Source organism: Amblyomma maculatum, chromosome 3 (assembly GCF_055883805.1).
Source record: "Amblyomma maculatum isolate TAMU_Amacu chromosome 3, ASM5588380v1, whole genome shotgun sequence".
NCBI lineage: Eukaryota > Metazoa > Arthropoda > Arachnida > Ixodida > Ixodidae > Amblyomma > Amblyomma maculatum.
Window position 1 is genome coordinate 192,128,284 of NC_139346.1, and position 12,008 is coordinate 192,140,291.

Below are 12,008 nucleotides of genomic sequence, written 5' to 3' on the forward strand. Positions count from 1 at the left end.
GAAGTTTGGAGCGTTATGAGGCTCTAAACTAAAGATGTTTATTTTTTAAGCAAAGACCTGTATTTATTTTGGCAAGAATTTTGTGCTGTCCATAGCCAACAGTTTTAAACCATAAATCATTCCATATGTGTTGAATATGCTTGACTGTTATAATTTGCAGCATTGATTGTTGCTTTCTTTCTTTCTTCCTCTGTGTTGTCATTGCACAGAGGATGTGAACCGACATTATGTCACTATACATCGTCTTCAGAAGATGGGAGCGAAAACGCAAGTCCTGCCTCATTTGAGTGCTATTAGTGCTTTGAGCGCAAATTTAAGGAAACAGAACATTTGCCATTGTACACTTGTCTAAATTGTTGCCTTGAGCTGTGGCATAATGGCTTCTGATACACCTTATTACCTGTGCAGCAAGGAAGCCCTCAAAGTCAAGTACAAAGTTCCTTTGTCAGCCTGCCTGGATGCCTTTTCCAGCACTGAGCTGATTAAGGACTTTCACAGTACGGCTGTGAACAGGAAAGTGGAGGCAAGGAAGTGAGTGCTCTGTTTCTCTTTTGATGCAAACAAATTCATCTTCCTCAATGGGGGTGCAGGGGAGTGCGATAAAACTCTTTACATTATTTTTTTGGCAAATGCAACCACAATCGGCACTAATATGCAACCTGAGATTTCAGAACTGCATTTCATTTTAGGCTCGCTGTTACAGTTGATGACATACTATTACCATTTATGCCTGTGCGAAGTCATCCCCGGGGTATTAAGTACAGAAAAAGAAAGCACAAGTTTTCTTTCTCAGCATGTTCAGCCAGTCTTGCTTTGTGCAATAAAGCTATTATTTCATTTCTTAGGCACCCAATACTCATAAAATTGAACATGCATATTTGCATAGTTACATGAAAACTTTTCTTAATGTAACATTTAAGGACCATTCCTCGTATGCATAGAAGAAAACGTTATTGCCTTGAGATTCATTAGCAAAAAACAGTGCCGTTTCCTAGGGAATCATGAACGCATATGAGCTATGAATATGAAAGCTGAAAAAATTATGGGGGACATTATAGCTTTAAGCTCCACCTTTAATGGTGTGGCATGATAGTGTAGGCGGCCACTCGTTATATGAAGCCCCGCTTTAACCAAGCCGTTTTAACCTGCCTGGCTGCCTGCGATGCTAGGGGTAGTGTGAATGCAAGGGTGCTGGCAGGCTGATTCTGACATATATCACCCTCCAATGTGAAAGGAGGGGCCCGAGTTTAGCAGCTCCTGCCAAACATAATGTCAGGAAACCCTATGTCCAGTCGGTGCGCGGCCATGTCAGCTGCCAGCTACCGCCTGCCAGTGCCATGATCAGGATTGTGCACTCACAACACCAACGCTGGTGCCGATGCTAGATTTTCCTTTAACTGCAGGAAAGATTCAACGCTATCGCGTTAATCAAATTTGATGCTTGTTCCCCAATTTGCCTCTTTTGCTGCTTTGTTTGCTTTAGCTTTTGATCAGAAAAATGTGACACAGGGACTGCTGAAATTTGCAGTGCTCTGGGATCATGAGAAGCACAATTTGTTTACCATTTTCGACAACTGCAATTAAAAAAAAGGGTAATTTTAAAAATTTTCTATTTTATATTTCACAGCCGGATTCGCTTTGGGATGTTAAACCCCACAACACACACACTCATATTTCACTAATTTTGTTTCTCCTGAGACAGGTGAAGATCCCAAGATCACGAAAAAAAATGAACTGAGAAATTGTAGAAAATTTGGTCGAACTGGCAGCTTTATTTAGCTGTTGTGTAAAATTCTTCATACAGGCTGCCAGTATTTAGTCTTGCTGCACATGCAGTTTGTTGCTTGGAGCCATTTTGAGCTTACAGTAAGGGAAGTGGTAAGATGCCTCTGGCAGATGGAGAAAAAGAAAAGGATGCAGTATCAGGTGCAGAATTTTTCTTGTCTTCTTGTATTCTGTTTCTAAGCTGTATACATCTGTGGAGGCACCTTATTTCTGCATCAGCAGAAAAGATGATCGATGAAAAGTAGGGCAATTAGACAACACATGCTTTTGTCCTCCCTTTAAGTAAGTATGTCACAAGTTTCAGCTGACTGGCCGGAAGGTATTTAAATGCAGTTTTTATGGCAACAGATGAATTCTTTACTGCCGTACAGATGCTGACAGGGCCAGAACAGACTAGGGAGTCAATTATTTTTAGAGCAATAACTCTTTGGTGTTGTTTTTATTGTCCTTTTACGTACAAACTCGAAAATTTTACTGTACGCTCAGACACACACTCGCTCGATTCTATCTACATGTTCTTGACAGGACCACAAGACTGCGCACCTTTCCAGACTTTCTCATGGTACAGCTGAAGAAGTTTTTCCTGGACCATAATTGGAGACCACAGAAGTTAGGTACGTTGCTAAGATGTTCATAGTGTTTGGAAGCATTACCCATCATGATCATATTTTTGCTGGGCAATTTTCTTTTTCTAATACATTATTTTTTCATCTGTTATAGATGTAGAAATGCTGATACCTGATGAGCTTGATCTGAACTACTTGCGAGGCAATGGTCTTCGACCTGGAGAAGAACTGTTGCCAGAACCAGAGGAAAACGGAGGTCCCCCTTTTGGTGAGTTCTAGCTTCTACTTTATCGTAATTCCTCATCTCCTAATTCCACGAACGGTAGCCTTGCATCTTTTTCTTACCCTTCCCTGCAGATAGTAGTGGAGGCATTGGGATCTAACTAGGTGCTGTTAGTTTAGTTTTACACGAGCATTTACAATGATATTTACCATATTGATTGCCAACCATTCCGCCAACCATTCTAAGGATCTAAGACACTGGTCATCATTGGTGAGGGGTGCAGAGATGTCCAGAAGATTTAATCGCAATGCTGTTCTTTTAAGGACGTGGAATAATGCACAAATTCATATTATAGGTGTGCTAGTCGGGTATGGCATGTAAGCTACCATGCAATATCCTGCAGATGATTTTAGCAAACTGGATGTTGTAGGAATGTTCAATTAAGGGCACCAGAACGTCGTGAAGGCGGTGCCTTCTTCCCGTCTCGCTGCTTATTGCCACGTGCGCGCATTTGAACCGCTACTTTGTGAAAGTATTGTGCGATGATTTTCACAGATGAAAACTGATCCATATAATAGTATTTACTAGGCTTAGGAGAAGGGGAAAAAGAAAAACATGCTCATGAACCAGGCCACTGTACGTATTGCCACTATAAGTGCAGACCAAGTTTCTGGACAGCATGTGGTGCAAGTTTTCTTTTATTTTGACTTCCCTTGTTAGTGTTGTTTAAATACATACATTTAACGTTGTGGAAGTTAACTTCAGATTAGTTGCTAGCTAATTCTGCAATGATTGCTCTATTAAATTCATCATGATCGATTTCCCTTATTTCCCTTAGTAGCTTCCATTTCTTGTGACCAGCAACAATAATTCTACAATGATCGCTCTATTACATTCATAACGATCGCTTTATTAGGTTACATTCATCATGATCGATTTCCCTTATTTCCCTTAATAGCTTCCATTTCCCATGACCAGCAACAATAATTCTACAATGATCGCTCTATTACATTCATAACGAGTACATCTTTTTTGTCCGACTCACCGCTTTGGTGGCTCAGAGGGTCTCAAACCCACCACCCTCTCTGGGATGGTTAAAGTGACATAACTGAATGTCAGAGGTCTGGTCAAATTATCTATCACTTTCATGCTTTATAATGCTAAATATTCACCTTGAAGAGCGACAGTTGTCAATGAGAAGTCTTAAAAAGTGATTTGCTTGAATTCAGGTCCGACTTTTAGCACCTCTGATGATCGCCTTGAAGAAGAGCAGGGCATCAACATTGACTGGAATGGTTGATCAGTTCAAAAGGATTATCGAATTTCAGCCTCCAATCTGCAAGAATGTTCTGGACTAAGGCACAACCGTCCTAAAGACGAGGCTCTATTTAATCTATATTGAGCAGTTCGTGGCAAAAAAAAAAACAGAAACGAACAAACCTGCTGGCTCATGTGGGAATTTCGTGGAGACCTCCTTCAGTGATATCAAGGCAGAAAAGGAGCCTACTTTCAACAATCTTATCACTGGCATTGAAACTTCCAAGTTTGTTTCTAAAACCAAACAGCACAACTTGTGTCTTGAGAAAGGCGACAACCCATCAAGTAGTGCAAGCTGCGTGAGTGAGGTTTACTGTCAAAGTTGACGATGAGGGGTATTCATAAATTTTCTTCATCCTGAACAGATTTGTGACCAGCATTTCATTTGATGGAAAGCTGTCTGGCAGTCCAGGTATACTCTGAAATTCCCCTGTGTTGTTTTTTATCGTCCTGTTTTCTATGTTGTCCTCAAGATCCTGGAGCTAAGATGGCTGATATCAGTAAGGCTGAAATGGAGACACCTACTGGACCAGTGATAAGAGACGGGCCTGGGAGTGAGTCATCTTGAGCACTCTACATCAAAAGCACTCACACTCACGAGTTTGGGTGTCAAAATGTGACTTTTATTTTATATATATAGTGCCTCTTATAATGAACATGCTTGCATGTTAACATCGCAATCTTTTGTGGTGAAAAAAGCTGCATTAATTACGTGCAAGTAAATACAGTATATAGATTTACCTGACCCATACTGAAAGGACAGTGTCAAAGTCGGTGTCAAATTTTAGAGGCTAGTAGCCATAATACAATCTCAGTAAGGTGTGCACATATTTTATAAAAGAGAAAAGTTCTGGAGGCGTGGCATCTTAGTTCACAGCAACCAGGATATGCTATTTCAAAAAATGCATTTGTTCCTATGGAGTCCTAATGGAGGCAGTATTGGCCTTAAGAATTAAAATGAACCGTACAAAAGGAGAAGAGGAAAATGAACTAAACTTTCACCCAGAAGGCTCATTGTTATAGCTTTGAGATGCACTGCCAAAAACTTTCGGAGAAAAATATCGCAGATCATATGTCGGACAATGCAGTAAACACCTATAATGTGGTCCTCTCTTAACGAGAGTGTCAGTGTTTGTGAGAAGCATGTCTGCACCCTTTTTGGAGCACATTTATTTGTTTATTTATTCTGCCACAGTCACTCCGTGCATAGGGTACCTAATTGCTGAACCCATGAACGCCAGTTCAGTCTCGGCCATGGCAGCCACTTTTCGACAAAGGCAAAAAGCAAGACGCCCTTGTACTGTGCATTTTCAGTGTATCTTAAAAACCCCCGGTGGTTGAAATTTCTGGCGCCCTCCGTGTCACTTTGGGGTACTAAACCCTGTAAACCAAACTAAATGTTTATTTATTTGTTTGTTTGGTGTAGTTGTTCGTTTGTTTGGCAATTATTTATTATGAGCAATAAATCACATCACTGAGATACTGACTTCAAACTCTGGGCATGCACATTGCTACCTGCTCGCAGGGCTTGCAATGCAGACCACACATGTTATTCTCATTTATGGTACAATACTGTGTAAATATAGTGTATATATAGTATCTAATGGGGCCTTCTTACATCATGCAGCCTACCAGCTGGTGGCATTTGTCAGCCACATGGGCCATTCTGCCAGGCACGGCCACTACACGTCTCATATACTGAAGGATGACACTTGGGCCATGTTCAACAATGAACAAGTGACAGTTTCTCTGCAGCCTCCCAAGGAATTCGGCTACCTTTACCTTTACCGCCGAATAATGGACGATTCCTCAGCAGAAGTTTCTTCTAAACGAGCTAGATTGGATGACAGCCCAGAACCAATGCCGTCATCCAGTAGCACTGTCTAATAGTAATCAGCATGGGGCCGCAATTATTAAATTTAATACGCATATGGAACTCTCGACCACAGAAATATTACGTATTATATTGTCATTTAGCATACTAGTGGCTACACTATTTAAGTTAATACTTCACTGTGAGGAAGTGCCGATACTGTATTGACGGTTGACTAGCCTTAATTTTTACCTCATAGAAATGCTGTATTTATGTTTTGTATTATTATTATTATTATTATTATTATTTACTACTGTATTATATATTATTATGTAAAGTTATATTGTTGCATAACAGTTACATTTCAGTTGATTACTTCATATTGAAAAAGTGTCAGCCTTGAGTTCTTACTGGGCTTTATTGTAATCTCATATAAATATGGAACAGTGAAATTAACCAGCAGAAAGTTGCACTTACTATCTTAAGCTCTACCTGAAGTTTTCAGTTTTAGCCTTTTCGGTCTGCAATAATGGTGACAATAAATAAAGTTTGGTATATTGAGTGTATCTAAAACTAATAAATGTGCTATAAGAGAGAGTATAAAGCATGAAAACATTTGAAATCTGAATTGTTGCCACATTTACAACTCGATTAGCGAGTTGAAAAGAAGGGAGTAGACTTTTTATGACAGCTTTACTTTGTCTTTGGCTAGTTTGTTCATTGCTACTTATATGTATATGTGAACGTATCCAGTAACAGAAGTTTTCTTGAATACTTTTGCAGTATGCATGTACATATGCTATTTCTTGTTTGGCATCCATCTTAACAGCACAGTACTGGACTCATCTGGGGCATTGACTCGCATGCATATGCTATCTTATTTTTTTACTGGTTACTGTCTCTGATCAAGGAACTGTACAGTGATTGCTAGTCACAATAAATTTTAACTATAAAACAGACCTTCTTTCTCACGCAGTGAATGTATTGAGTGCATTATTGTACAAAAAACACACCACTAGTAGGCATGTGTGACACAACAGCCCTTTCTGGAGCTACTTGTAACCTAGTAGCACTTATCTCCACTGTTATGTTGAAATTTGTTTAAAGAAAGTTTGAAAATACCATGAAAACCTGACATAAATATTGAGATAATGAGGCAAAGATTGTAACAAGGTATTGTAACAAGGTCATATGACTGAATGCGCGCCTTTAGCCTTCATCGACTCCTCCACTGCTGGACGTCCGAGATATATAACATATTACATCCAAGGCCATGTAGTCATGGTGAATCTGGTTTTCATTAAATTGTGAAGGAACATTGAATGAAAGCGTATATGAATTCTTTATTTCAGAGACCACAAGATAGCCTTAGTCACTGAAGATTCCTCAAAAAGAAGATATGTGATAAAATCCTGAAAAATAGCCCTAATAAGTCGGTTCAGTTCAGTCATTCAGTCGTGTCCGACTCTTCGTGACCCTATGGACCATGTCACGCCACGCTTTCCGGTCTCTCACTATCTTCCTAACATCACATAACTTCATCTGCAGCACCTCGAGGCTGCCATCTAACCATCGCGTTCGCTGCCTACCCCTTCTCCGGCGACCCTCAACCTTTCCCAACATCAAATCTTTCTCCAGCAACTCCTCTCTTCTCATCAGATGACCAAAGTAGCTGAGCTTTAACGTTAGAATTTGACCCTCCAATGAGCAGTCAGGGTTTATGGCTGACAATATCGACTGATTTGATCTTCTGGCAGTCCAAGGAACTCTCAAGAGTCTCCGCCAGCACCACAATTCAAACGCGCCAATTCTTTGGCGGTCAGCCTTCTTCACAGTCCAACTCTCGCATCCATACATCACAACTGGAAAGACCATAGCACGAGTTATACGGATCTTGGTTGGCAGACTAATGTCTCTGCTCTTTATTAGGCGGTCAAGGCTAGCCATGGCTCTCTTTCCCAGAAGCAGGAGTCTCCTACTTTCATGGCTGCAGTCTCCTTCCGGGGTAATCTTAGAGCCCAAGAAGAGAAAATTTGTCACAGCTTCCACTTCTTGTCCCTTGATGCTCCAGGACTTGATAGGGCAAAACGTCATGATCTTTGTATTTTTAATGTTCAGTTTAAGCCCAAACTTCTCACTCTCTTCTTAGACGTGCATCAGAAGTCTCTTGAGTTCCACTTCACTTTCTGCCATTAAAGTGGTATCATCCGCATATCTAAGGTTGTTGATACGTTTTCCAGCAATCTTCACTCCAGCTGAAGACTCGTCCAGACTGGCCTTCCTCATGATGCACTCTGCATATAGGTTAAATAGGCAGGGCGACAGTATGCAGCCTTGTCTCACTCCTTTCTAAGAAAGGAGCCCTAATAAACAAACAAATTTATGCAACATTTCAATAGACTGCTTGAATATACTTCAACTACGTCTCATAAATATATATCCTGTGAATTTTTTGCACTGGGTTAAGTCGGTGAACCTCTAGTAGTATGTGAAAGTATTAATTCACACTGTGTTTATACATGTGGTGCAGTACCAGCCGAATAATTCTTGCTCAGATTTGAAGAGCCCACGAAAAGCTATTTCATAAAACGAGAAAATGTGCACGAGCATGCTTTCCTATCACTCCTCTCCGCAACGCGAAAATAAAGGTTTAAGCCAGCTTCATTACTACCGATCATATCGGCGATCGAAAATGATGCTCGCAGGCGCACAAGAAGAAAAAAATATTACAAGGGTTCAACGCTGCTGTACCAAATATTGAGCAAAAAGCATTAGCTGCGGGTGACCGAGTGGTGTCGTTCTTCTCTTTTCTTCTTCCTCAGCCCACATATAAAGCCCCACTTTAACCAAGCCGTATGAACGTGCCTTAGTGGCCTATAGGAGTAATGTGAATGCCAGGGTCCTAGCAGGCATTCTGACATAACCGTCCCATATGAAACGAGAGACCCCAGTTGGCAGCTCCTGCCAACCCGTGTGTCACGTGGGGTGTGACGTCACAGCGTCACGTGGGTAAGACGTGGCTACCGCCGCGCTACACTGAAGGCTCGAAACCTAGAGTAGTATTGCTTTCGCAATAAAAAATTGAAAACAGTTTGCGAAGGCGCCCCACCACGCCCCGTTTCGCCCGCGCCACTTGGGAGCATGTGCTTGGGATCGTCCAATGAATGGGCGCACCCAGCAAGCCCCGATGACTCCAAGCTAGGCTCCAAGGAGTTTCGGCCGACCTCTAGATCTGGCCCTTCGGCCCCTTGACTGTTTTCAATAAATGTTTATCAACCACGGGGGAGGTTTGCGCATGGGGATGTGTTGCCCAAATCGATTGTGATTGAGTCATTGAGTGGTCGCGAGCACTTTTTAAAGAATATTCACGGAAAGCTTTTAAATTTGACTTGAATACTGACAAAGTCTATTTCTATGGATTTCTTGCATTAGGATACTGTTACAACGTCCCTGTAACTCCGTTTCTTTTATATGAAAGGCTGTATGAACACCTCTAACGATTGTTTTTTACGGACGTCGTTTATTTCAGTTACGGTTTTAATTTTTCTACGTTCTGCTGTGAATGTGCGCAACAGGTAATGTAAAAGCAGTGACAACGCTTCGTATTTAAATTTACCCTAAAAGTAAACATACTGGCATAATTGATTTCCTTTAAACCATTAAACATTTATTTTGAGCATATAACCTGCTGGGATTAGTATATGTTGTTAGCCGTCCGGAAGAGGGTGAGGAAGTAACCAGCACGAACACCGCAAACACTGTCATGTTTCGAAATGACAAGAAGAAACACTAGGGATAGAGCCATAGAGCACTGTACCAGGGACTAGGGACCCTACAGGCACCTCGTGCCCGCTCGTGCCGCTTTCACGTTTGTGCACTCTCGTCTGGCAACGCGACGTTTTAGAATTTGCTCTCTAATCAACATGGCAGCGTTCTTGGAGAAGCTCGCACCGCATCTTGGCAGAATACGTACTCCTGGACAGGGGGATAAAATTTACAAAGATGAATGCGTGTTCTCATACGACACTCCGGTAAGTCTCCTGCAAAACGCGGTGCTTCTCGGCGCGGCCATGCTTTTGTTATTGTCGATACGGTCTCCAAATAAGCGGCCGTCGGTTGTGCGGACGCACCATAACAAGCTTCAATTGCAGGTGTTAATTTGTTCAGTAGCGTGCTCTTTCTTATATCATAAATATCACTTTAGGATTAACAAGGTACGCCCTTGGTTTTGTATTTTTCTGAAAAGCATGCTTTGCAATATTTGAATAGAAATGGAAATGGCGCGGCATGCGTTTCTTGTGTTCTATTAGTTCGGTTGGGCGTAACATTAGCTGCTTATTTCTTTCTTCGATGTGAATGATCATCAGGGTCATTTGCAATACATACATACTAGCAATAGAACAAGTTGTGAAGATGTGCCAGTCATCCCCTGAGAGCTAGGTGTGTACCAGGGTAATATTTTGTGCTCTTGGAAACGTCGCGACTAATAATCTTTGACGTGCGGTCGCTGTAACATTGCCATTCATTCCAGGAATCGGAGAATGGGCTGTACGTGTGCCTCAATACCTTTCTTGGGTTTTCAAGGAAGCACGTTGAAAAGCGATATGCGAAGACTGGGAACGCTGTGTACCTTCACTTGAGAACAGTGAAGAAGGAGGTGTGTACCGATAGTTAAGATGTTGCGGTAACTATCGCATCACTAACTCACTCGGCGCCCTTTGCGCTTTTCGCAGATTATAGATGACAAGCCTGCCGCTAAGAGAGCTGCGCCTACAAAACTTGCCATCGGTGAGCAGCCAACGTTGTTTGAATGACTGTTCATGTGTGTTTTGCAGTTCGCAAAATCCTCTCCAACATGTATTGTGCAAACAAGCCTTTTTCTGATGCATTCACTTGTCTTTTCACTAACTGACCTAATTTTCTGATTGATTAATAAGCCTTGACTGGCCTCCACAAAATAACCTTTGTGGGGGTTTGTTGCAATTTAATTTTTCCTGAGTGTGTTATCAATAGTCCAACTCTTGTTTGTAGGTTTGGAAGGAGGCTTTGAATTGGACCAGGGAAAGAAGTATGAGTATGAACACCACAATTCTCTTGTCATACTTCCGAGCTTTGACTCACTCCCTCTGCCAAGCACAGAGCTTCCTGAAGCGGTATGCCACATTTTTTGTCTTCCCCGTTTCATGTTACCGCTGCAAGGCATGTGTTTTGTGGACATACACATAACCTGCTGCTATGCATTATTTTCTTCTCAGGTGCAACTATCTGTTGCAGCTGTTCTTGCTGCTGATTCGGCTAGTGTCGTCAATGAGCTAGAAGCTCTGGCCGGAACATGGGATGGAGAGAAGAGGGCAGTTACCAAGTGAGCATTGTTTCTTGGTACCTCGTTTTGATTACTGTCACATGCTGCATAAGAGCACCTATAAATGCATGATCTTTTACTTACGGTTCTAGTCCATTTTTAAAATTTATTCCTTGTCAGGAACTAGGACTACAAACCTTCTGCATGATATGAATGTTGCAGGAAAGTATCGGGTTTATTATATTAGTCATGGATGTTGATATATCACTCATTGTGTTTTAGAGTCCACGTCCCAGCTGTTCATTGTAATGCTGGTGTCATTATCTGCATGAATCGGCATGGCAGAACAGATTCGTGCAATGGCTGCTCTGAAGAGGATTAGTGGTCAGGGTGTGTTTGGTATGTGAGTGCACCGCAGCTTTGAGCTTTCTGCATGGCATTGAATAAAGAATACTCATTCCTATCCGCCCCCTTTCAAATGAGGGCTGTGGGTTCCTCCCTATAGGCTCATGCTACCCCTGCTCAAGGCTCCGTACCTCATGGCAGGGCTCAGTCGGCTTGCGCAGGTCCTGTATCTGGCCAGTGAACTTTCTCTGTACCACTTCCTCACTTGCCTTAGCTTGGTCATATCCATATTTTGTTAAACAATGGTGGGGATAACTGCATATAATTTCAGATTTTAGGGAAAATTGCTTCTATGGTTTTTTTGGGGGCTATGCTGATATTTGTTTGCCTGAAGGAGATGCGTATATTACTGGGAAATCTGGATTAGAAAAAAGGAACTGCTCAAACTCATCACATTAGGATGACAAGGACTCTGTGATCACCACCTGAAAGTGAATGGATCACCATTCGAAAGGGAATGGCTGTGTATTCTAGCGTCAAGAATCCGCACATGAAAACCTATCTTGGCACCTCTGCAGCCTGCTTACGAAAACAGCCAGTGGGGGAAATACTTCATTTATTTTTCGACCCTTTCTGCCTTATTCAAGTTTTTTTTTT

General features: G+C 41.7%; 2 protein-coding genes across 3 annotated transcripts in view; both read left to right on the forward strand.

Annotated features, from left to right (window-relative positions):
- LOC146197296 (ubiquitin carboxyl-terminal hydrolase 5-like) overlaps positions 1-6,738 on the forward strand; it is a 32,761-nt gene extending 26,023 nt beyond the window's left edge. Inside the window, exons 12-17 of the mRNA XM_084597160.1 lie at positions 210-346; positions 413-531; positions 2,311-2,399; positions 2,506-2,619; positions 4,365-4,445; positions 5,519-6,738. Of these exons, the coding sequence (XP_084453286.1) occupies positions 210-346; positions 413-531; positions 2,311-2,399; positions 2,506-2,619; positions 4,365-4,445; positions 5,519-5,778 (800 nt within the window). The 3' untranslated portion in view covers positions 5,779-6,738. The remainder of the gene's footprint in view (positions 1-209; positions 347-412; positions 532-2,310; positions 2,400-2,505; positions 2,620-4,364; positions 4,446-5,518) is intronic.
- Positions 6,739-9,472: 2,734 nt separating this feature from the next.
- LOC146197297 (ubiquitin carboxyl-terminal hydrolase 5-like) overlaps positions 9,473-12,008 on the forward strand; it is a 41,840-nt gene continuing 39,304 nt past the window's right edge. The window contains exons 1-5 of one of the 2 annotated variants that reach the window (XM_084599115.1): positions 9,473-9,735; positions 10,236-10,361; positions 10,438-10,492; positions 10,736-10,857; positions 10,960-11,066. In XM_084599115.1, coding sequence (XP_084455241.1) covers positions 9,628-9,735; positions 10,236-10,361; positions 10,438-10,492; positions 10,736-10,857; positions 10,960-11,066 — 518 coding nt within the window. In that variant the 5' untranslated portion in view covers positions 9,473-9,627. The remainder of the gene's footprint in view (positions 9,736-10,235; positions 10,362-10,437; positions 10,493-10,735; positions 10,858-10,959; positions 11,067-12,008) is intronic. The other variant, XM_084599116.1, reaches the window with a different exon arrangement.